Source organism: Mesoplodon densirostris, chromosome 5 (genome assembly GCF_025265405.1).
Source record: "Mesoplodon densirostris isolate mMesDen1 chromosome 5, mMesDen1 primary haplotype, whole genome shotgun sequence".
NCBI classification, from domain to species: domain Eukaryota; kingdom Metazoa; phylum Chordata; class Mammalia; order Artiodactyla; family Ziphiidae; genus Mesoplodon; species Mesoplodon densirostris.
In genome coordinates, this window is record NC_082665.1 from 6056952 (window position 1) to 6083736 (window position 26785).

Consider the following 26785-nt stretch of genomic DNA (forward strand, 5'->3'; position numbering starts at 1 on the left):
ATAGAACCATTATCCCCTTATAGAACATTAACCAACTGTAAAATCTAAATGTTACCATCTGGAGAAGGAATTCGTGTTACACCTGCATGTGTTAACCTAAGCACTAAGAGACCTCAGGTGTCGTTACCTGAAGAATGTGGACACATGGAAGATAGCACATCCACATGCCTCTGAGACACACCCATCTCTATAAGGTAGGATTTTTAGTTGTGTCTCCTACAGTGAGAATTAATTGGGACTCAGTCATCACAAAGCTCTTTTGAAATGAAGCTGGGCACAAACAGATTAGTTAAGAAATAAATGAATTAGACAAATGTATGCTTGTCTTGTATCTAAGGAAAGTCATGTATGAGATGCTTGGTAGAGGTGAGGAATGCAGTGAAGGTAAGGAATAAAACCAGGTGATCTCCACCAGACATTCAAATTCATGATATTTGCTTTATTAGCATAATTCTTTATTTAATTGATATAATTATACATAATCAAAGATGAAACAACGCCAGAGGGAAAAAGAAGCCTGATGAAATTTATCTTGTTCTTGAGTCTAGATCTTACTTTTTCCCTCCTCATCAGACAAAAAAAGCAAAATTCAATTCATTTTCAATAGAAATAATTAATATAGGAGTACATATCATGATAAAATTAACTAACATAAGCTGTCATGAGAAATTCATAACAAAATAATTTCATAGACACAACCTGAGAATTTATACTTTTACATATTTAATTAACACACTTAAGATTATTGAAGGCAATGATATTTCTTAGGTATTGTAAAGCTTACTATAACAAGGTGTAAACAGCAAAAATAATAAAAGCATAGTTTTGAAACATGCTTTAGTAGAAACCATGCATTATCTCTATGCATAAGACTTCATCAGAATAAGAAGTGTATTAAAATCATGGTAATTTAAAGATCATCACTTATTAAACAGTGTCGGTGCTGATTTTATCCTCACTTCTTATGGCCTATATTGGACCCCAAGGGGTGTTCAAGCTTACCTTTGAGCCTGGAGGGGGAGCCAAGCCAAGGAAGGAATAAATAATATTCTCTTCTTTTGCAGAGAAGAACGAGTCAAAATCCTTGAAGCAAAGGAAAAGAATGATTAAACCCAGTGTACACTTGTGAGCCAGTATATTGACATAAGTTAATATTTTTTATTTATTAGTCATTAAGTGAGGAGCTAACACAAAATGTTATCCCCATTTGCCTTGCCAAAATGATCAAGCCCAAATTTAGGAAATTGAACCATGAAGTTTACATTTGTTTTTTATACACCTTCATTGTGCCTATTACAGAACAGTGAGAACACACACACACACACACACACACACACACACACACACAAATTGTTCCTGCTCAGGAATTGCTGACAACATGCAAACATACATACTAAGGAAGAACCTAGGGGCAGGACAGGAATAAAGACGCAGATGTTGAGAATGGACTTGAGGACACGGGGAGGGGGAAGGGTAAGCTGGGACAAAGTGAGAGAGTGGCATGGACATATATACACTATCAAATGTAAACTAGATAGCTAGTGGGAAGCAGCTGCATAGCACAGGGAGATCAACTCGGTGCTTTGTGACCACCTAGAAGGGTAGGATAGGGAGGGTGGGAGGGAGACACAAGAGGGAGGAGATATAGGGATATATGTATAGGTATAGCTGATTCACTTTGTTATAAAGCAGAAATTAACACACCATTGCAAAGCAATTATACTCCAATAAAGATGTTTAAAAAAAAAACATACATAGTGGAAGTCTTCTCTAAAAGTTTCACATCTTTAGCTGGTTTTCTTATAATTTGACCCTATGGATTTGGACCCTAATCAGGGTCCAAACAACACAGGACTAAAACAATTAAACCAACACAGGATTTCTCTGCTGTTATTATAGTAGCTTCTAAGGGCCCAGACCTGTCTCAGACCCTTCTGATATCAGGAGCCACAAGACTACGGAGGGTTTAGAAGGGCGCTTGTTTTGCCAAAATGGGAAAAACCGCACAGCGATCTGAAACCTGGTAGCAGATAGAAACAGGAAGCTCAGTGAAACTCCACTCCCATGCCAGACCACATCCAGGACAGTGCTTCACCAGGTGGGTCCAGCCCTAAACCAACTCTCCAGTAGTGTAGTTGTCAATAGCTTGGAAGAGTTTCATTTTTTATCATTAAACATAAAAGATACTCCCTGGGCACTTTCTTACTGCCAATCTTTGTCATTGGGGCTGTGATGCAATTTCAACAGTGTTGCCAAAAGGCTCAGAAGGTACAGGGTTAGTCTGGCCTGAACTGAAAAGGACACTCAAACCAACGTGGTCATGTTATTGCCTACCCTCCTCTCATGAGTGTTAAGAGCTTAAAACAAAAGACAGGCCACCTATATTGGGAAGAAAATGTTATGTACTTCTCGTGTGTTCATCTTAGCCTAAGATTTATTTTCCTACCTGTAGCCCTGATTCTCTCAGTGATTAATTTTCTTCTTTTGTACTGAATGTATTTTTGTAAACTGCCTCAAATCTTAGCTGAGGGAAATATAGCATGGTAAGTGATTCTTTGGTATCAGAAATTCTCACTAATTCCCAGAGCACACACTTACTAGGTTGTTGTTAAAGATTACATGATAGAATTCATTAGTAGTATAGCACTAGTAAGTAGGTAAAAGGTAATACAGTAAATTTATGCCAGCTTCTTAAAATTCCATAGATAAATATCTGACAATCTCTAGTTGTCAACTCTAGAAGCTTTCAAGTCAAGATAAGTTTTCTTATAATTGAACAGATTGTGTTTTGCTTCAACTTAAGTCCATATAGCTTCTTCAGAATTTCAGAGGACTGAAGAACAGTTTGTCCATATTTTTTACTTGATGTTAAAAAATAGATATAGAAAATAATGAGTATGAAGTGGTTTTTCAACTTCCAGTTACGTTAGTGTGGCAGATTCGATGCCCTAAAACACCATCTTGAAAAAAAAATTTTTAAGCCAGATTAAGAAAAAAAGTATAAATGTATTGCTAAGCTGGTACCGGAAAAAAAAAAAAGAAAAAGAATGAGAAGGTCTAACACACATCTTATAGGAGAAGCTAACAGAGACAATGGGGGGAAAGCCATACTCAAACACATATGGCTAATAATCTTCTAGACTTGCTGAAGATACCAATCCTTAGACTCAGGAAGCCCAAAAATAATCCTAAACTGGATAAATAAGAACTCTAGGGAATTCCCTGGTGGTCCAGTGGTTAGGACTTGGCGCTTTCACTGCCACGTGGCAAAAAAAAAAAAAAAAAACTCTAAATCTAGACACATCCTAGAGAAAGATTATAAGGCAGCCCATGGAGGGAGGGGTAGAAGGGAGGGGAAAAGGAAAACGTTTCCCCCCCGCAAAGTATGGCATTAGATTGACAACTGGCTTCTCAATAGCAATGCAGAAGTCAGAAGAAAGTAAAATAATTTCAACATGCTTACAAAAAAAATAACCCTCGACTCAGAATTCTAGACTTAGTGAAACTATTTTTCATACATGAGTGAAATAAAGACACTTGTCTGGAAAAATGTCTTTTTTTTTTTTTTTTTTTTTTTTGCAGTATGCGGGCCTCTCACTGTTGTGGCCTCTCCTGTTGCGGAGCACAGGCTCCAGACACACAGGCTCAGCAGCCATAGCTCACGGGCCCAGCCGCTCCACGGCATGTGGGATCCTCCTGGACCGGGGCACGAACCCGTGTCCCCTGCATTAGCAGGCGGACCCTCAACCACTGCGCCACCAGGGAAGCCCAAAAATGTCTTTTTTAAACAAAAAAAATTTAGAGGATTTACCACCAACAGACCCTCACTTAAAGAAACTCTTATAGGACACATTTAGGCAGAAGGAAAAGGATTCCAGGTGGATTATCTAAGATGCAAGAAGAAATAATGAGCAAAGATATTAATAAATATGTGGGTAAATCTAAATCTAAACAAACCTTGACTATAAAAACAACAAGTAGAAATGTTGTGAGGTGGTATAATGGCCAACAAATTAAAATACTAAAATAACTGAACACATGTAAATAGGGAAAGGGTGATTAGGGTTAAAGTAAAGATACAATCTTTCCTAATTTAAATTAAGTGTGCTTGTTAAAATAACTAAAGTAACCACTAAGAGAACAGGTAGCTTATATTAAGTAAACGGAGAAATATAATTAGGAAAAAAGACTTTAGTCAAAATAAAGTCAAGAAAAGATGAAAAAAGAAAGAAACTGCAGGGTTTCCCTGGTGGCGCAGTGGTTGAGAGTCCACCTGCTGATGCAGGGGACACGGGTTCGTGCTCCAGTCCGGGAAGATCCCACATGTCGCAGAGCGGCTGGGTCAATGAGCCATGGCCACTGAGCCTGCATGTCTGGAGCCTGTGCTCCGCAACGGGAGAGGCCACAACAGTGAGAGGCCCATGTACCGCAAAAAAAGAAAGAAAGAAAGAAAGAAACTGCAAAAGTTGGAAAAATAAAAAAGTACATAACAAAATAATAGAAGTAACTCCAAATATATCTAAATCTCAATGCATGGGTCAAAAAAGAAATCATATTATGGACTACAAATGTTTTAGAAACAACAATGAAAATATTGCATATCAAAATACATGGAATGAGCTAAAGAAGTACTCAGAGGGCAATTTATAGCCTTAAATACCTACATTAGAAAAGAAAAAAGCTTTAAAAGTAGTGAGTCAAGCATTAAAGTTGGGGGAAAAAAGAAACCAAAGAGTATGGAAGGAAAACATAAAGATGAGCAGAGATTTAGCAAATAGGAAAAAAATTATATATAGATAGAGATGTATATAGATAGAGATCAGTAAGAATCAATAAGACAAAAAACATTGAAAGTTGCTAAGAGACTAGATCGCATAAGTTCTTACCACAAGGAAAAAAATGGTAACTCTATGAAGTGATAGATGTTAACGAAATTTATTGTGGTAATCATTTTGCAGTATATACGTATATCAAATCATTGTGTTGCACACCTAAAACTAATACAATGTTATATGTCAATTACATCTCCATTTTTAAAAAAGAAGGGTAAATTTTTTAATAATTATTTTAATTTTTTTAAGTCACCAGTTATGTCATCCAATTGTTTCATCCACATTTATTAAAAACTCCATTCTTTCCCCATCTATCTGCCATGGCAGCACCGTCATAACCCGTTGTGTATTGTGTGGGGCTCTATTTCCGGACATTAGGTCTACCTGTCTATTTATCCTTCAATACCACACTGTCTTCATGATCACAGCTTTATAATGAGACTTGCTTATTTTCTGCCTCTTCTTGCTATTCTTAGACCTTTCCTTTTTCATTTTAGGTAAATTATCTTGCTTGGTTCTACAAAAATTCTTTCTGGGATTTTGATTGAAAAAGTATCGGATCTATAGATCAATTTGGGAAGAATTAGGATCTTTAAGATACTACCTTTTGGGGGCTTCCCTGGTGGTGCAGTGGTTGAGAGTCCACCTGCCGATGCAGGGGACACAGGTTCATGACCCAGTCCGGGAAAATCCCACATGTCGTGGAGCGGCTGGGCCCGTGAGCCATGGCCACTGAGCCTGTGGGTCCAGAGGCTGTGCTCCACAACAGGAGAGGCCACAACAGTGAGAGGCCCGCGTACCACAAAAAAAAAAAGATACTACCTTTTTACAGAGATGGTCAACCCAAGGATATGTTCTATAGCATCATTTATTTAAGTCTTCCATAACATTTAAATTTTCTCCAGACATCTCTTGTTAGATTCTTTTGGAGGGACTTCACATTTTTTTTTTGCTCTTCTTAATTATGTGTATATATATATACATATATATAATATATATTATGCTTGTCCTTTTTCCATCATAAGGAAAAGGCAAAAACTCAATAGAAAAATGTTCTAAATATATACAGAAGAGGACACACAAACATGAAGAGCTACGCAATCTCTTTACTAGCAGCCACAGTTAAAGGATGCCTCCTGTGGGGCCTCCCCTGAGCTGCCACAGGGAGCCAGAGCAGATGGTTTAGAACATTTTTTAAATGGGAGAGGGGTTGAAATAGAGTGGATGGATTATTTTGTTAAGGAGGAAAATATTTTTAAATTGTCAGCCACTGTCACCATCTTTTTTCATAAAATTGAAAAATATATTTTACCAAAAAAAAAAGTGGTAAAAATGTGCAACTCGCAAAGGTTCTACTCCACTTGACCCCAGTCCTGACTCCCAGGACCTAGAGGTAAGGTCAGATCAAAACAACAACCAAAACCTTCTTAGAGTGACTGGAAATGTGGGGGTGATCTCACCAGTGCTTCAAACATCCACAAAGCTGTCTTCCCTCTCCTGGAATCACTGCCATCATTAGTTTCGAAGTGTGACCATCCCTCAGCTCAACTTTAAAAAACTCTTTGTATTGTCTGTTAGAGCTAAACATACTGAGAGTGATGACCTAGGTCATGAAGGTGGAACCCTCGTGAATGGAATTAGTGCCCTTTATGAGGAGACCCCCCAGAGCTCCCTCACCCCTTCCATCACATGAGGACAAAGCAAGAAGGCACCAGCTGTGAAACAGGTGGCCCTTATCAGAACTCAACCACGCTGACACCTCGATCTTGGACTTCCCAGCCTCCAGAACTATGAGAAATAAATTTCTCTTGTTCATAAGCCACTAAGTCTGTGACATTTTCTTATGGCAGCTCGGACAGACTAAGACACACACCAGTGTGCACTCTGAAGCAAAGAAAATGAATAAACTAGGAACAACACCAATCAACATGGTTGTATCTTTGAAATATGTTGGTGAAAGAAGCAACTCAAAAAATACAGATAGTATGAGTCCATTTATATAAAGCTCAAAAATAGGCAAAACTAAACAATGTATTCCATGGGTGTGTATACATAGGAGATGGGAGAAAAGGAAAGGAACGGTAAACACAAAATTCACTACCCTGGCTCCCTCTTGTGCAAAGGGAGCTGGACACGATCAGGGAGAAGCACGCAGTGTGCTTTTAAATTTCTGGAGATATCACGCTACTCAAACCGATGGTGTGCACATGGTTGTTCATTTTTATTATCCCTCTTGAAACTACATATTTTTTATCATCTATGGCACATTTCATAATAAAATTTTAATAACATAAAATAGCTTGTTCAAGACTTGTGGTTGCCAAGGGGGAGGGGGTGGGGGAGGGAAGGACTGGGAGGTTGGGATTAGCAGATGCAAACGATTATATAGAGGATGGATAAACAACAAGGGCCTACTGTAGAGCACAGGGAACTAGATTCAATATCCTGTGATAAACTATAATGGAGAAGAATATATATGTATAACTGAGTCATTTTGCTGTATAGCAGAAACTAACACAACATTGTAAATAAATTATACTTCAATAAATTTTTTAAAGGCAAGGAAAAATTGCCCATAATGGCAAAACAAAAAGTAACGTTTATTAACGTGTTGGTATATGTACTGTCAAAGTTATATATAAGATATAATAAAATTGTGATCATACTGAAAAAGAAATTTTAATTAAAAAATAAAATAAAATAGCCTGTTCAGTAACATCAGTGTGTTGAGAACGGCCTCCCCCTGCCCTAATTGGGCAGGCATCCTGTCCTCCCTTGCATTCCTGAGTCCCCACAGATACTTGCCTCTCTGCTGAATGGTCAAGCTCCCCTTTGGCTGCTGCGTGCAGGCCCAGGCAGTCACCCCAGTCCTCACCTAGGCGAAAATGCACAGACTCCGACTTGGCATCAACAGACAAGTTGGCTACTTCCTGTTAGTTTTTTTCTGCCAGGCGGGTGACCCAGCCTCCACTGTGCTGGCTTCCCTGTGGTGTGCCCTTTCTGTAGCCAACAGTTGTCTGCCATGCCCTCACGATAACATCTTCATCTACTCTGCCCAGAGCAGCAGGGGTTCAGGCTGGCAGGGACACGATGGTACTCAGAACTACCTGTGACACCCAGCCCTCTCACTGCCCTGGTGCAGAGAAAGCCACTGCTTGCCCTTGAGGTCCCCTCTCCCTGCTGTCATCATCAGGTATGGCATATAGGTGACCATTCAAGAATCCAGAGTCCAGTGATTCAACTTAAATGGTAGCATTATTCTGACAGTCCACATTTCAATCATGTGGAAAAATACATTGACCATCCAGATTTATGCCATTTTATTTTTTAAAGCAGGTTTATCACTTTCTTTTTTTATTTAATTTTTATTTTATATTGGAGTATAGTTGATTTACAATGTTGTGTTAGTTTCAGGTGTACAGCAAAGTGATTCAGTTATACATACACATATATCCATTCTTTTTCAGATTCTTTTCCCATATAGGTTATTACAGAATATTGAGTAGATTTATGCCGTTTTGAACCTGACATATCCTTCATAACCTTTAAGTCTCCTTTCAAAATCAGAACCTACAATACAAATAGTCATTTTTACCTACTTTCTGAAAACAAAGTCCTTTGCCTCATTAATGAACTTTTGTTAAGAATATCCACAGACTGCAGAAAAGCAAATTTAGCAAAGTTGCTCATAAGAAAAACTTCTAATACCTCTCTGAAGGCAGAACTGAAAAGAATTAAAAACAGTTAAACATAAAATAATTTGTATGCTTATCTCATTAGAGCCATACTTGTAATAGGAAAATACATCTTAAAAATAGAAGTCTTTTTTCTTACTTGGGAATTCCTTTCTTCTTCTTCCACAATTAAAATGAAAAGCATTGCTAGATCAGAGCAAAACAGAACAAAAAATGCCTTTGAGGTTTTATTTTTATAGCAGAAAATAACTGCAGAACTTTTGCCCTGGAAGTTAACATAGGTTGAAAGAAAATGCTTCAATATTGTTTCTACTGTAACTAGCCTTGATTGAAAAGGACAGCTAAAATAAGCAAAAGTAAGAGGTTTTAAATCCTACTTTCACTGGAAAAGTACTAGAAGAAAACATGAGATGATTACTTTGATGATTTTAGGGTGCAGAACAATTTTCTATACAACACAGGAACCATTTTTTTAAAAAAGATTAATAGATCTGTCTGCACAAAAACAATTTAAGTCCTGCATTCCAAAAAGTCACTTTAAAAAGTCAAAAGACAAAGAAGAAACATGGGAAAATATTTGCAACATGGTAGTGACAGGGCTACTTCCCTTCAAAAGTAAAGACCCTTACAAACCAGTAAACGTTACCTGAAACCAAATAGAAAAATAGTAAGTCATAGAAAAAAAACACAGAGAGCTTATAAACAGAGAAAAAGATGTTCAGCCTTGCCCATTAAGACAGAAATCCAAGTCAAAGCAATAAGAACATATTTTTCACTTAGCAGATTGGTGAAGATCCAAAAGTGTGCATATAGAGTGTTGTCAAAGTCACAGCCACACTCAAATTACGTTTGAAAATGTATATTGGTGCAACTATAGTCCAGGTTTAATATCTATTGAAGGGTGAGAAGTGTATATGTTGTAACTCAGCACACCTTCTAGGAATTTATCCTATACATATACTCAGACTGAATACAAAGCACTGTACCCATAAAGAGGTTTCCTGCAGCATCGTTTGTAGCTGAGAAAGACTGGAAACAACCTGAATGTTCCCCATTAGAGGACTGTGCCAATAAATTATGTCACATCCAATGGAATGTTTTGCAGCCTCTAAAATAAACAGTATATGATCCAGCAATCCCACTCCTGGGCATATATCTGGAGAAACACATGGCTTGAAAAGATACATGCACCCCAATGTTCATTGCAACATGGTTTACAGTAGCCAGGACATGGAAGCAACCTAAATGTCCACTGACAGATGAATAGATAAAGAAGATGTGGTACATATACACAATGGAATATTACTCAGCCATTAAAAAGAATGAAATAATGCCATTTGAAAAATGACAAATACTGAATCGATCAATCAATAAATAATAAAATTTAAAAATTAAAAATGATACAAATGAACTTATTTATAAACAGAAATAGACTCACAGACATAGAAAACAAACTTATGGTTACCAAAGGGGACAGCGAGGGAGGGATTAAAAAAAAAAAGAAATAGTGCCATTTGCAGCAACATGGATAGACCTGGAGATTATCATACTAAGTGAAGTAAGTCAGACAGAGAAAGACAAATATCATATGCTATCACTTATATGTGGAATCTTAAAAACTGATACAAATGCACTTATTTACAAAATAGAAACAAACTCACAGCCCTAGAGAATGAACTTATGGTTACCAGGGGGGAAGGATAGGGGAGAGGGATAGATTGGGAGTTTGGGGTTGACATGTACACGCTGCTATATTTAAAATGGATAACCAGGGACTTCCCTGATGGCTCAGTGGTTAAGAATCCACCTGCCAATGCAGGGGACAATGGTTCGAGCCCTGGTCCAGGAAGATCCCACATGTCGCGGAGCAACTAAGCCTGTGTGCCACAGCTACTGAGCCTGCGCTCTAGAGCCCACGAGCCACAACTACTGAAGCCCACGTGCCACAACTACTGAAACCCACACGCCTAGAGCCCGTGCTCCGCAACAAGAGAAGCCACCGCGATGAGAAGCCTACACACCACAACGAAGAGTAGCCCCCGCTCACTGCAACTAGAGAAAGCCCGCACAGCAATGAAGACCCACTGCAGCCAAAAAATTAATTAATTAATTAATTTTAAAAAAAAAACAGATAACCAACAGGGACCTACTGTATAGCACAGGGAACTCTGCTCAATATTCTGTAGTAACCTAAATGGGAAAAGAATTTGAAAAAGAATAGATACCTGTATATGTATAACTGAATCACTTTGCTGTACACCTGAAACTAACACAACATTGTTAATCAACTATACTCCAATATAAAATGAAAGTGTTTTTAAAAACAGAGTATGTGCAGCTATGCAATGATCTCTGAGATATGGTTATTAAGTGAAAAGAACAAAGTGTATAGAGTACACCCCCATTTTTAAGTGATATGCAATTGTTAATGCACATAGAAAATTCCTGGAAGGCCAAACAAGAAATTGCCAGCATTGGTTGGTCAGAGCAGGACCGGCTACATAATTTGCAGGCCCCAGTGCAAAATAAGAACAGTGCTTCCCTTGTTCAAAAATCAGTGTGAATGTCAAGACAGCACCAGTAGAGCGTTAAACCAAGCTGAGAGCTCTCTTGAGCGGGGTCTGGTGTGACTTCCCAGGTGGCAGATACATGAAGCTGGCCCACCTGAGAGGAATGAACTAGAGGGGGCTGAAATGGGAAGGAGAAGAATCTTCACTGCAGGCAACTTTGGAAACATTTTAATTTTTCCGTGTGCACATCTATTAATTTTTCAGTTGTTAAAAATTTTTATGAAAAATTAAAATTGCTCATCACCACTACCTCCCCCGAAAAAACTTATTCTCCCTTTCTTTATCCAAGAAGAGTTGCAGTTCTTAAAAATTCAGCTCAGGGACTTCCCTGGTGGTGCAGTGGTTAAGAGTCTGCCTGCCAATGCAGGGGACACAGGTTAGAGCCCTGGTCCGGGAAGATCCCACGTGCCACAGAGCAACTAAGCCTGTGTGCCACAACCACCAAGCCTACGCTCTAGAGCCCACAAGCCACAACTACTGAACCCTGCGTGCCACAACAACTGAAGCCCCCACTCCTAGAACCCACGCTCCGCAACAAGAGAAGCCACCGCAATGAGAAGCCCACCCACCGTAACCAAGGGTAGCCCCAGCTCACCGCAACTAGAGAAAGCCTACTTGCAGCAACAGGGACCCAATGCAGCCAAAAATATAAACAAACAAACAAACAAACAAACAAACATAAGGTCAAATTCAAAAAAAAAATTCAGGGCTTCCCTGGTGGCGCAGTGTTTGAGAGTCCGCCTGCCGATGCAGGGGACACGGGTTCGTGCCCCGGTCCAGGAAGATCCCACATGCCGCAGAGCGGCTAGGCCCATGAGCCATGGCCGCTGAGCCTGCGTGTCCGGAGCCTGTGCTCCACAATGGGAGAGGCCACAACAGTGAGAGGCCCGCGTACCGCAAAAAAAAAAAAAAAAAAAAAAAAAAAAAATTCAGCTCAGGGTTGAGGGATGTCCGGAGGCCAGGAGGTCTGGAGTGGGTGGGGAGAGGAGTGTGGGGTGCAGGGGAGCGACTCTTCCTCACAGAGCAAGTGCTCTCTATACTCTGGGAAGCTCCAGCTTCAATCCCAGGAGAGCTGGACTGGACCATATGTTCCACTAAATAACTGCTTGCCACGTTAAGACTGTTTGAAGACACTCCCACATCCACAGGACTTTGAGCTAAGCCTCTGAGGAATCCTAACACGGCCATGTAAATTCACACAGCCTGTACTGTCCCCTATAAAACCATGTCCACTCAGGACCTCAGAAAGTGACCTCATTTAGAGATAAAGATATTTACAGATGTAGTTAGTTATCATGAGGCCGTGTTGTACTAGGATGGAGCCTATTCCAATGAATTTTTGTCCTTATAAGAAGGCCTTGTGGGGACCTCCCTGATGGCGCAGTGGTTAAGAATCCACCAGCCAGTGCAGGGGACATGGGTTCAAGCCTTGCTCCAGGAAGATTCCACATGTTGCAGAGCAACTAAGCCCCTGCGCCACAACTACTAAGCCTGTGCTCTAGAGCCTGTGAGCCACAACTACTGAACCCGTGTGCCACAACTACTGAAACCCACACACCTAGAGCCTGTGCTCTGCAAGAAGAGAAGCCATGGCAATGAGAAACCCGCACCCTGCCATGAAGAATAGCCCCCACTCACTGCAACTTGAGAAAGCCCACGCACAGCAATGAAGACCCAACACATCCAAAAATAAATAAATTTATTTATTTATTTATTTATTTATCTATAAAAAGAAGGCCATGTGAAGACACAAAGAGACCTGCAAGAAGACCATGTAAAGATGGAGGCAGAGATGGGCATAATATGTCAACAAGCCAAAGGATGCCAGAGATTGTTGTCTGCCACCAGAAGCCACTAGAAAGGCAGGGAACAGATTTTCCCTCAGAGCCTCCAGAAGAAACCAACACTACTGACACCTTGATTTCAAACTTTGGCCTCCAGAACTGTGAGAGAATAAATTTCTGTTATTTTAAGACACTGTAATATCTCAGGCTGCCATAACAAAATACCATAGGCTGGGTGGCTTAAATAACAGAAGTGCATCCTGGGTGCAGCATAGTTGGGTTCCGCTCTCTTCCTTGTTTACAGACAGTTGCCTCTGGTTTTTTGTTCACATGGTGAAGAGAAACCATTCTCTCTCTCTTCTGCTTCCTGTAAGGGCACTAATCCCATCATGGGGACCCCACCCTCAACACCTAATCTAACCCTAATCAGCTCCCAAAGGCCCCATCTCCAAACACGATCACATTGGGCATTAGGACTTCAACATATGAATTTGGGGGGGACACAAACACACAGTCCATAAGAACCACCGGGTTTGTGGTGTTTTGTTACATCAGCCCTAGGAAACTAATGCAAACCTCCAACAACAAAACAATTCATGATTCAAATAAAAGGCCTGAAAGCTTTTCTGTAAATGGGCAGATCATAAATATTTCTGGCTTTGTGGGTCATATGGTCTCTGTTGCAACTGCTCAACTCTGCCATCATGCAAAATTAGCTATAGGTAAGTGAATTATTGCAGATGTGTCCAATAAAACTTTACCAAAACAGGCAGTTGCAGGCCTTGGTCCTCTGGCTATAGTTTGATAACACCTGCTTTAGGTGAGAAACGTAACAGTAAAGAGAAGCTAAGCTAAAGGACCAACAGTTCTGTGCAGCAAGGAGAGAAGAGGTGAGTGAAGATTCCTACACCAGGCTCCAGCCTTCAGAAGTAGTCAGCTCTGGGACTTCCCTGGTGGCACAGTGGTTAAGAATCCACCTGCCAATGCAGGGGACACGTGTTTGAGCCCTGGTCCAGGAAGATCCCACATGCCACGGAACAACTAAGCCCATGCACTACAACTACTGAACCTGCCCTCTAGAGCCCGCAAGCCACAACTACCAAAGCCTGCGCACCTAGAGCCCATGCTCTGCAACAAGAGAAGCCACCGCAATGAGAAGCCCACGCACTGCAACAGAGTAGCCCCCGCTCACCGCAACTAGAGAAAGCCCACGCGCAGCAACGAAGACCCAATGCAGCCAAAAATTAATTAATTAATTAATTAATTAATTTTAAAAAAGAAGTAGTCCGCTCTGGGCAATTGATTCCCTCTGTCTTCCAGAACCCTGATTGCTGCGTCTGAAAAATGGCCTAGAAGACTTAGAGGACCCCTAAGATAACTCCAGTTCTCATGCTCCAAAGCCCTTTGAGTTTTTAAATGTTTCCTTTCAACAATTTGATATACTAAGCAGAATCTATAAACTCTGAGGAAAAAGTGATTTTATGGTAAAATGGACTACTAAATGTATAAAATAAAATTGTTATTATAACAAAATGTCCAGAACAGATTTTGTTTTTCGTGTTTGGGTGGTTTATGAACAACAGCTATTTATTTCTCACAGTTCTGGAAGTCCAAGATCAAGGCACCAGCAGATTCAGTGTCTGGTGAGCCCCCTTCTTGGTTGATAAATGGCCATCTTCTAGCTGTGTCCTCACAAGGAGGAAGGGTGTCCAGAACATTTTTAAACTGTTTAGATACATTTACACCAACTCTACTTTTGCAAATTATTCTTTACAAAATTGAAAACATACCTAGTGTCCCTGTGGGAGCATGTATGTGTACCCTGCAAGGTTGACCAGAATTTCTTTCCAACTAAATGTGTATTCTGCTTGAACAAGTGACCTCAATTCTTCTAAACAAAATAAGGAACCTAAAAGAATCTCAAGAACTTCTGAATCATTATTTTATTGTTTCCATCATTTTGTAAGTCTGAACTATTGACCCTTCACCATGGATCTACCATCCAGGTACTGAATGGTAGAAATAGATCATGACCTGAAAAATGTCCAAAAAAATTCAAATGCTGCCTCAAAATTGATCTGCTTTAAATGACTTCTGATAAACACACATGCAGAAGACTTTTCCAAAAAACCAAACCTCACCCCACAGTACTGCTCTTCGTTGAATATCTGTGGGGGCAGAGGAATCCCATTCTGAGGTTTCTTCTCTCCGGGAACGTTCTCTCTCATCCACCTCCGATTGTCTTCATCTCCAGCAATATCGAACTCCTTAAAATCGATTTTATTAGCTTCCAAAAAGCCCACTACTTCTTGCTGTTTCTTCCTAATCTGGTCAAGAGTAGAGAGATTACTATTAGACAGTTTGTAAAAAAACATTTTATTTATATTTACATAAATTAAGCCCTTCCTTCAACTATACCATACAACACAAATAATATCGCTAAATATTTAAACAAGGAAATCCATAACATCATAGCTCTTCATTCCATAGGATCAACAGGGTCATCATTTAAATTCTGAAATCTTAATCTCATCCATGTTTAAATCATTGATGTATAATTGACGTAATAAAAATAGCAATGCTCTCATCATAGCTTTTGTTTGAAGCCTTCAAAATACTTTTAATTCTCTGCTAAGCTTTAATGCCAAAAAATAAGTAAGAATTGCTTACAAAGAAAAAGATGATAGAGAGAAGGAAAAAAAGACAATTTACCATGAAACTCAAATACCAAGTATACCCACATTAAAAGGCACTTTATTCACAGTTATGAAAATAGGAACGAGTCACATTGAACAAAAGCAGTTTTAGAAATAATACAGGAAACTGAAAAGCCCACATGGAGATTATTAGAAGAGAAAGAGAGAAAAAAAAGCTAGAAAAGCTGGTGGATATTTCTCCCAGAATATTGAAGAGAAATGCAGTAAAATAACCCTGTTCTCCTTTCGCACTCACACCCAGCTCTTCAACTGAGATCAGAGTGCCAGCCACACCTAAGTGAGAACATCCTAGGGCCCTTTTCTCTACCCTTGGTTCACGTACAAGGACTGTATCTACCAAATGCCATTTCTTTGTGAATGTGGCCACCTTGAAGGCTTCGAACTCCTTCCCCAGAAACAATTACAGTTTTCTCTCTTCCGTCAAAGAATTCACTCCCAGAATGAAAGATGCCCTCTCTTATTTTTTTTATAAATGTATCTATTTTTTATTTATTTATTTTTGGATGTGTTGGGTCTTCGTTGCTGTGCATGGGCTTTCTCTAGTTGCAGCGAAGGGGGCTACTCTTCATTGCAGTGCACGGGCTTCTCATTGCAGTGGCTTCTCTTGTTGCAGAGCACGGGCTCTAGGCACACGGGCTCAGTAGTTGCGGCACGTGGGCTCAGTAGTTGTGGCTTGCAGGCTCTTGAGGGCAGGCTCAGTAGTTGTGGTGCATGGGCTTAGTTGCTCCACATCATGTGAGATCTTCCCGGACCAGGGCTCAAACCCGTGTCCCCTGCATTGGCAGTCAGATTCTTAACCACTCAGACAGATTTACTTTTAATTAAATATTCAGAAGGCAACATCTTTTATCTGTCCAAACCCCTGTCTTCCTTCCCCCTCAAGTACCCTCCTGGGAGCCTCAGCCTGGCTGAGGTCCACTCCCTCACCAGCGTTATTTCCATCTCTATTAATCATGCCTCAGGACTTAACTGAATCACTGTGCTGTACACTTGAAACTAACACAACATTGTAAATTAACTATACTTCAATTAAAAAAAAGAACTTTAAAAGAAAATCATGCCTAAGGACCTGAGGTGGGATGGAAAAGGATTTCATTTGGTTCCACGGTTTCTACACAGATGAACATTTCCCAAAGTCTTGACTTACGTTTCTTCTGCTGGAAAGTCAAAGAAAGATGGATAAAACAGGAGAGGAAGATCTGTTTATTATGTAAAAATAGAACTACCATATGACCCAGCAATCCCACTACTGGGCATATACCCTGAGAAAACCATAATTCAAAAAGAATCATGTACCACAATGTTCATTGTAGCACGGTTTACAATAGCCAGGACATGGAAGCAACATAAGTGTCCATTGACAGATGAATGGATAAAGAAGATGTGGCACATATATACAATGGAATATTACTCAGCCATAAAAAGAAACGAAATTGAGTTATTTGTAATGAGATGGATGGACGTAGAGTCTGTCATACAGAGTGAAGTAAGTCAGAAAGAGAAAGACAAATGCCGTATGCTAACACATACACATGGAATCTAAAAAAAAAAGAAAAGAAAATGGTCATGAAGAACCTAGGGGCAAGATGGGAATAAAGACGCAGACCTACTAGAGAATGGACTTGAGGACACGGGGAGGGGGCAGGGTAAGCTGGGACGAAGTGAGAGAGTGGCATGGACATATGTACACTACCAAACGTAAAATAGATAGCTAGTGGGAAGCAGCCTCATAGCACAGGGAGATCAGCTCAGTGACTTGTGACCACCTACATGGGTGGGAGAGGGAGGGTGGGAGGGAGACGCCAGAGGGAAGAGATATGGGGACATATGTATACGTATAGCTGATTCACTTTATTATACAGCAGAAAGTAACACAACATTGTAGAGCAATTATACTCCAATAAAGATGTAAAAAAAAAAAAAGAATCTGTTTATTATGATTCCTCTCAAGACAAACAATTACGTCTACAGGAAGTTGACTGACTATTGGCTGCACGGTATTGTGCTACATTTTATTTCTCAGCACCGCCCCCAAATAAAGAAAAGAAAAATAAAATCTGCCCCTCCGGACTCCCCAAACACCAGCAACTTAAACTCAAGTCAAGAGCATGGCTCTCCTGGCTGTTTGGAGCGCTTGGCTTCTGCCTGAGTCTGGAGAAGTGTCTTAGGATGAGCCCAGAGGAGGGAGAGGGGGAGCAGGGAGTGCACGAGCTCACCTGGCTGGCACGTGGCCTTTGCCCGCACTCTGATGCCCACGTGAGTGGGGCGCACCCCCTGGACCCCCCCCCGGTGGTCCTTGTTCAAGGGTCCCTACTAGACGCCGCTCCCACCACAAAGTACAGCCTTTCTCCGTGTGGCCTCCTGAGCTGACCCTAGGGACACAGCATCAGTCCCCAAAGGTCACCCCCCCCATTATGGTTTCAAGGGTAGGGGTGTGCACAGCACCCCAGTAGCCCTCACCACAGATACACTCCCCCCTGCACCTCTCACCCTCTCTCCCCTCTCCAGGGCACCATGGCTATTGCTGGTCCCACAGGCTGCACCGTCCTCCTGGGCAGCCCCTCTGGAGGATCCAGGGTCCTTGAGGGGTGTGTCACTTGGAGACTTTGGGACCTCAGTGGAGGCTGAGAGAGTTCTGTTTTCTTATCCTGTTACATTGGGAATTCCCTGGCGGACCAGTGCTTAGGACTCCATGCTTTCACTTCCTATCCTGTTACATTGACTCACAAGAATGTGCCATTCTCCTAGAGAACAGACTTGTGGTGGCCAAGGGGGAGGGGGTGGGGGAGGGATGGACTGGGAGTTTGGGATTAGCAGACGCAAACTGTTACATAGAGAATGGATCAACTACAAAGTCCTCCTGTAGAGCACAGGGAACTATATTCAATATCCTGTGATAAACCAAAATGGAAAAGAATCTGAAAACTGAATCACTTTGCTGTACAGCAGAAATTAACACAACACTGTAAATCAACTATACCTCAATAAAATAATTTAAAAAAAAACAAACACGTCATTCTCTGTCCTGAAGTCACCAGCCACTGTTGGTGACTGTGCTGCATCAGAGTGATCTTGGGGTCACTCGCTTGGCATGTTCCGTTTATTGTCTTGTACAGTTACTTTCCAAACAAGTTCACTGTATTGTAGTAAAAAGCACGCTGCATTTGAGTGAGGGGTGACCTGCATTTCCATCCTGGCTGGGAAGGTTGCTATCTGAGCACAAGTTCTGCCTGTCCATTGCCTCATCTGCAAAATGGATAGAACGCCGCCTTCATCCTGGGTGCTGGTGAGAATTAAGAAAGCATGGAAAAGCATTTTGCATCACAAGTCGAGAAGCTGTGCAGTCAGGCACCCTGGCATGACTCGTCCTGATTGCCATGCCAGGCAAGAATTCTGATCACCATTTTTTTTTTTTTTTTTTTTTTTTTTTGTGCAGTATGCGGGCCTCTCACTGCTGTGGCCTCTCCCGCCGCAGAGCACAGGCTCCGGACGTGCAGGCCCAGCGGCCACGGCTTATGGGTCCAGCTGCTCCACGGCACGTGGGATCCTCCTGGACCGGGGCACGAACCCATGTCCCCTGCATCGGCAGGCGGACCCCCAACCACTGCGCCACCAGGGAAGCCCCTGATCACCATTTTAAGATAACAAAGCTGAGGTACCAGTGAATTAAAGAATTTTCCAAGGTTCACATCCAGATCCATCTAATTCAAGAGCCATGTTTTTCCCTCTATATTTACACTCAATCAAGGCTGGCAAAAGGATTGCAAAATCTGGGGGCCACCATTAGGGTCTGTCCTTAAAGATGGTGGTCCAGGGGCTGTGCATCTTGAAAACAGGGAGGCCTCTCTCCCTTTGTCCCCCAACCCCTGTGGCAATGGCCTTCAGGAGGAGAGGAGGGTGATCCACGAAGATGCAACAACTTTCTCCCCTACTCCCAGGGTCTCTTCACCCAAATCTGTGTGTAAAGTGGTAAAACATGGAACCACGCTTTGGCATCAACTGTTAAAATAGAGATGTGATACACAGCTGCATGCCTAAACCTCATCAAGAGATTACAATTGGTTTTTTCCTTTTTCATTTATTTCATTCATCCAACAGAAGTCATAATGCCCTCTTTGATGAGGTCACAGGCAAGAACCTGTTTTTAAAGTATACAGACTGAAGAAGTAAGTAGCAAAGACCAACTGCCACACACACAGCGTAAGTAGTGGCAGCTGCTCTGGGGTCATCCTGCAAAGAAGCTTCTGGGTGAAATTCCCCAGCCGGGAAAAATCATTAGCACTCACACCGTGGGAAAAATCAGTTCTCATTCTTTAGGATAAGACAGAAATTCTTCCATTTATGTGGCTTGAGATAATTCTTCTGAAACATCATCACAGATGCAGATCTTCTAATATTAACTAATAAATATAACTACAAAAATATTGATTAATATTAACTAACATTAACTAATAACCAATATTTATAATAATTATAATACTAACTAACCATAGCTGATAACTATAACATTAACTAATAATGATAGGACTTCCCTGGTGGCGCAGTGGTTAAGAGTCTGCCTGTCAGTGCAGGGGACACAGGTTCGAGCCCTGGTCCAGGAAGAGCCCACATGCGGTGGAGCAACTAGGCCCGTGCACCACAACTACTGAGCCTATGCTCTAGAGCCCGTGAGCCACAACTACTGAAGCCCGTGCACCTAGAGCCGGTGCCCTGCAAAAAGAGAAGCCACCGCAATGAGAAGCCCGTGCACAGCAACAAAGAGTCGCCCCCACTCGCTGCAACTAGAGAAAAGCCCTGCACAGCAACGAAGACCCAACTCAGCCATAAATAAATAAATAAAAACTAATAATGATAATATTTATTAAGCACTTGACACCCTGCTGGGCACCCTTTGCTTATTTCCTAAGTCCTCATGACAACGCTATGAGATGAGTACTATTCTTACCCTCATTTTACAGATAAGGAAATTGAGGCTTAGCAAGGGGCAATAACTTTCCCAAGGTCACATAGTCCCAAGTGGCACCAAAACATTTGCTTCCGGCAGCAGAATGAACTTGGATTTTCTAAGATCCTGGAATAAACAGTACCCCTCCAGATCCCCCCAGGCTAACTAAATCATGCTCCCAAACTTCAAGAATGTAGGACATCAGATAATCCTAAGAAATCCATCAGTTTGCTCACTGTCTCCGGAAGAATGCATGGGGCCACTCAGACCTGATCTATGGAACATGTAGAAGATTGGCAGGTTAGTGGTAAAAGTTTCCAGCAATGAGTGTGTCAACAGCATATTTGAAGCCCACGAAAGTCATTCTCTACAAAAAAAAATTTTTTTAATCTAAACAATCCAAAATTGTGCTTTTTGTAGATCAACTAAAAGTTTCTGAGGTCATCAACAGCCACAAAAGATTTTGCACTTCTGCATTTGGAATTGTTCCTCATCGTTTTCTGTTAAAAGATGTTCGAGAGATCACTAAACTGTTGCCCACCAGTTGTGCTCAGAAGGAACAACCAGGCTCGTGTTTTCCTCTCGTCCTCTCTGGAAACCGCGCGAACTTTCAGGGCTGGAGGGGGCGAGGAGGGGGCAACGCGGGTGGCATTCAGGAGCTGCCATTAGGACAGTTCCCTGGGCCAACCATTTGTCTAGGGTATCATCCCTGGCTGAGGGACCACTGAAACCCAAGCTGCAACCTGAGAAGTTCCAGGAATCAGATATAAAAGGAAACAGCCCCTGTGCTGGTCTTCAACTCTCAGGATTAATAAAACTCTTTTTCTCTCCACAGCCTCCTAGATGCTAAAATGCTGGTCAAAATGTCGGTCCCAGATAGACACTGCAGGTTCAAGCCTAAAATCAAAGCCTGAATCATTTCCAAGGATAAACGAGTCCCTCCCTTACCCTTATTTCTTAAGGCACAGAATGAAAGCTGGACTTAGAGAGATCAATGCGTGGTTCCCAGCCTGGTCCCAAGGAAATCAGACAAAGCAGTGCTTTGCAGGTCGGCTTTTAGTACTTGTTTTTGGTCTGTTTGGATTCCTAGAGCATTTAAATCTTTAGCCTTAGAGATGTTTGTTCTTGTCACTGTGACATCATTATCCTCAAATAATAGTATTACACATGCTAACTTTACACTTTCATTAGGATTACATTGCATACACAAGTAATTACACCCAGGAGTCATTTTAGTAATCTGGCCCATCATACGCTCCAAATATTGTTACACAAAATGTCATTTATTTGCAATTTTAAATTAGTCTGTCTTGCAGAAGGAATGGCAGAAACATTCCACCAAAAAAAAGCCTCCCATTCTATCATATATGAGACACAACGCGACACAAATCACATGTTAAAAGTTCTAGTATCGGGGACTTCTCTGGTGGCGCAGTGGTTAGGAGTCTGCCTGCCAGTGCAGGGGACACGGGTTCGAGCCCTGGTCCAGGAAGATCCCACATGCCGTGGAGCAGCTAAGCCCGTGCGCCACCACTACTGAGCCTGCTCTGGAGCCTGTGTGCCACAACTACTGAGCCCATGTGGTGCAACTACTGAAGCCCGCGCACCTAGAGCCCGTGCTTCTCAACAAGAGAAGCCACCGCAACGAGAAGCCCATGCACCGCAACGAAGAGTAGCTCCCGCTTGCCTCAACTAGACCCACGTGCAGCAACGAAGCCCCAACGTGGCAATAAATAAATAAATAAATAAATAAAGTTCTAGTATCAAACACACCCCCTTCCTTGAATCCCCTTCCACACCCAGCTGTCCCAGATCACACGCACTTCTTCACACCATTCAAACCAAGGCAGAAAGCAAAAGGCTCACAGGCTTACTTACACACGCCCCAAAAAGACATGTAAAGCCAGCACTGGGCCATACCCCCTCCTTCTACTTCCAAGTTTGAGTTATTCAGAAAATAGGACAGGAAGAAAGCCCCCAAATTCCATCAGACACCTACCGCTATGGACCCAGATGATGTGGCAACAAACACTTTGATAACCATTCTGAGAGTTGCAAAGAGGACTCCCCCCAACACACCCCTGCGAGGGAACGCGGAGTCAGACAAATCCTGACAGTAACACAGACAAGTGCCAGGTGGGGACTGGCGAGGGGCCCAAGGCTGTCTGAGCTCACGCCTCTCAGCTCAACTGAAGCCCTGCCTCTCCCACGAGCGGCCCAGGCACCTCGGGCTCTCCCCGCCATTGGCCAGGGAATATTTGGGGATCTGTCAGGAAAACAGTTGATTGGTTGATATAAGCAGCCGCTGGACCCTTTCCCTTATCACTTTGAAAGCCCGACAACAGTCCCTAAAAGGCAAGGCTGCGCTCCGCACCAATCAGAGACCTGCAGGGAGATGCCTTGGGCAGCGGGAGGTGGAGCCCGGGGTAGCAGAGGAGGAGAGAAGAGGAGGGAGGCGCGCCCCGGAGCTGGAAAAGCCCAAACAACACCAGCTCGGTGCCGGAGGGGGATTTGTTTACAGGGTTTTTGGCAGGCACACAGCAAGGGTCAGAACAGCCACAGAAGCCTTAACCTAAATAAAGAGCGGCTTCCTTACTTTAAAATTTTCTGGCAGATTAAAAAAAACTTAATGACCTTCAACTGGAGTCAGCTTTAATTAATCTCCACTTGAATCCTGTGATGCATATGTCATGCTTTATTATATTTTGCTTCAGATAAATTTCACTGAGCAAGAAAAATCAGGGGAGCACAGTGGGTGAAAATTTACTCAAGAAATTAAGTTTGCCATTAATACAAGTGATAGGCCATCCGGATCAGCAATAACGGTCTGTTACTAAAGATTGTTTTTAAAGGGTGCATGATTTTTATTCTTAAACCGCTCAGCAATGGCACCTAAGGTACAAAGAGTGTATTTTAATCAGAGAAAGGGGCATGCTAATTAAGCAATACTTAATAATTGTCATGATCATTTATGAATTCTCACCTTTTACCACATTCAAGTCTACTCTGAGGAATACCTGGAAACTTAATGAAACCTTCAAACACAATTCCTATGGATAGAGTTAAAAAGGAAAAAAAATGATTGTTTTGCATTGAAAAACAAAAATTCAATGAACTGTCATACAATAGATTCCTTTAGGAGTGGCCTGTTCCCAGTTGTCCCCCTTTACCACCTGTTTCTCCTAAAGAACAGAGGCTGACAAGCTGAGGACCGTGTCAGGTTTCACTGACATCCCCGACCAGGCAGGGAGGGCTGGCTTACAAGCAAATTGCTTCCACTGTTTTAGACATGTTGGGGGGAAGAAATGAATGATCTGTTTGTAACAGGCTCTCTCTCTGTCTTATTTGTATAGATAATTTGAATTGTGTTAAACGTTAGAGGCATTAAAAATCTACTAAGAAGCCCAAATGGTAGCCACCCCACTCTCCTGGTGGGTTTCAAAGTCAAGATCACCGGCGTGAGGGGCAAAGGCGGGAGGGTATATTTAGTCCTCTTAAGATGGCTGAGTTTCTCGCTTATTTTAAGTCCCTGACTGCTCATGAAGGTCGTGGCTGTAAGATCCCGGGAGCGGGGAGGGATCATTAGGGTTTTGACCTCCAGCCCTTTCACCAGAGCCCAGGAGGTCTGGAGGCCTGTTCCCCTTCCCCTCAGGTAGGTGCCCTCCACGAAAGGTCACCCTGACCCTAGAATATAGCTCAGCTTCATTTAGATCAGGATGAATGGTTGAGATGACCCCGCAACAATTTAACTTAGGGCATGCAAAGTTTACTCCCCAAATTAGGTGAAGATGACTCATGGTTCCCCAAATTTAAGTCACAAGCAGTATAAATTTTATTTATTTTTTAACATCTTTATCCGAGTATAATTGCTTTACAACGTTGTGTGAGTTGGTGCTGTATAACAAAGTGAATCAGCTCTACGTATACATATGTCCCCATATCTCCTCCCTCTTGCGTCTCCCTCCCACCCTCCCTATCCAACCCCTCTGAGTCGTCACAAAGCACGGAGCTGATCTCCCTGTGCTATGTGGCTGCTTCCCACTAGCTATCTATTTTACATTTGGTAGTGTATATATGTCCATGCCACTCTCTCACTTTGTCCCAGTAAACTTTATTTTAAAGCCCACCAAAGATTATAGGTCATTTTTGCTTTTCTTCTTTGCTGTATTTTCCAAAATTTCTACAGTGAGTATATACTATTTTTGTCATATGAAATATTTTTTCAAACACCTTAGTCTTAAATCCACCACATGAGCATACTATTTTGCTGCAACTATTATTTAAGAAAGTAATAAGCTCTGTGTATTTCTTAATGCCTTTGTAAGTTAATGACATAAACTGTAGCTCATGTGCCCTAGAGAATATACATCTGCTGGTCATATAGTATAACTGAGGAAGACCCTATGGGGCCTCCCTGGACAGATCCCTCCTCCCATATCCTCTGCCTGCCTCTTGTCTGTAGAAAAGCTATAATTATCTCAGGCCTCCCCTGAGCCACAAATCCTGGTTCAAGAATTAATGATTGAAAGGATGTGAACATGTAGTGACAAAAGTATCAGTTGGGCCAGGAGAACTGGTAACAATTTAAACAGTAAATCAGCCATGTGGCAGTCACAGAATCTTTAGTTCCTCCCTGAAGGACATAGATAACAGTATTTGATGCACATTCCTGAGCTGTTTTACAGATACTAAAGCCTCCACCAAATGGAAGAAGCTAACTGCATGGCGATGGTGAGCACGTAGCCCCCAGACCAACTGGAGCCTGAGGATTGATGATGTTAACTCCTATGACACCATCCTGATGATTGGTTCCCTCACCACCAACCAATCAGATAACTGTGCACAAGCGGATCACCCACCCTACAGCACCCCCCTCCCTCACTTTACCCTTGAAAACACTTTCCTGAAACCCATCAGGAAGTTAGGGTTTTTCGACCATCAGTTGCCCACACTCCTTGTTTGGTGCCTACAATAAATCCTGCACATTCCTTCACACCTGCACACCACAACCCAGTAGATTGTCAGTAGATTGGCTTTACTGCACACAAGGCCAGAGGACCCAATATTGGTAACAACAGGGCAAAACCTACTTCAGTCTTGACACCCCCTCCAGCTGCCTGCCCTAGGGAGAAACAAATTTCCTACTTGAAATAACAGCTAACAATTTTGAGGTGTTTGTCAAGCCAGACCTGCTCTAAGGGCTTTGCATAAACCACTCCCTTAAACCACACAACGGCCCTAAAACCGGGTTCTATTACTATCCGTCCTAACCGGTGAGGACTTAGAATGGGAGATGAGGGAATTCCCTGGCAGTCCAGTGGTTAAGATTTAGCACTTTCACTGCCGAGGGCCTGGGTTCGATCCCTGCTCAGGGAACTAAGATCCCACAAGCCTCGAGGTACGGCCAAAAAAAAAAAAAAAAAAAAAAGAATGGGAGATGATAAGAAAGGTAACGGTGTATCCAGGATTTGAACCCAACCCCGTTTATGTCCACACCACACCAGAAAAACTCCTGATTTCCTACACTCAAATTCCCAGTTCTCCTTTATTTCACTATGAATTACTTTTAGAAGCTTATCCTTTTAATAATGACCATGAAAATGTACAAATCAGAAAGTTGAAAACTCCAGCTGACACATCTTTTGTTACAGCGACATCAGTGACCTTCAAGATAATTTATAGGAATACAAAACATTCCAAATGAGTCTTAAAAGAAAGCTCAATGAATCTCCAACTTTGAAAATTCAATTCAGAAATAAGTTGCCTAGGGCTTCCCTGGTGGCGCAGTGGTTGAGAGTCCACCTGCAGATGTAGGGTACAGGGGTTCGTGCCCCAGTCCAGGAACATCCCACATGCCGCGGAGCGGCTGGGCCCGTGAGCCATGGCCACTGAGCCTGCGCATCCGGAGCCTGTGCTCCGCAACGGGGGAGGCCACAACAGTGAGAGGCCCGCGTACCACAAAAAAAAAAAAAAAAAAAAAAGAAGTTGTCTAATCGACTGAAGATGCAAGAGGCTAATTATTTCAGATCTCTAATCTTTGATGTTAAAATCAAATAACAGTACTTTTAGATCTGACCTAATTTTTTTTTTTGCTTTATAACAAATTTAATCAGTTATACATATACATATGTTCCCATATCCCCTCCCTTTTGCGTCTCCCTCCCACCCTCCCTATCCCACCCCTCCAGGTGGTCACAAAGCACCGAGCTGATCTCCCTGTGCTATGCGGCTGCTTCCCACTA

The 26785-nt window shown here is 42.1% G+C and overlaps 1 protein-coding gene across 1 annotated transcript in view; it reads right to left on the reverse strand.

Annotated features, from left to right (window-relative positions):
• Positions 1–22692, reverse strand: part of SH3BGR (SH3 domain binding glutamate rich protein) — a 61692-nt gene extending 39000 nt beyond the window's left edge. The window contains exons 1-3 of the mRNA XM_060098471.1: positions 22543–22692; positions 15023–15208; positions 1003–1083 (exon numbers count right to left, since the gene is read on the reverse strand). Coding sequence (XP_059954454.1) covers positions 1003–1083; positions 15023–15208; positions 22543–22587 — 312 coding nt within the window. The 5' untranslated portion in view covers positions 22588–22692. The remainder of the gene's footprint in view (positions 1–1002; positions 1084–15022; positions 15209–22542) is intronic.
• Positions 22693–26785: the final 4093 nt, after the last annotated feature.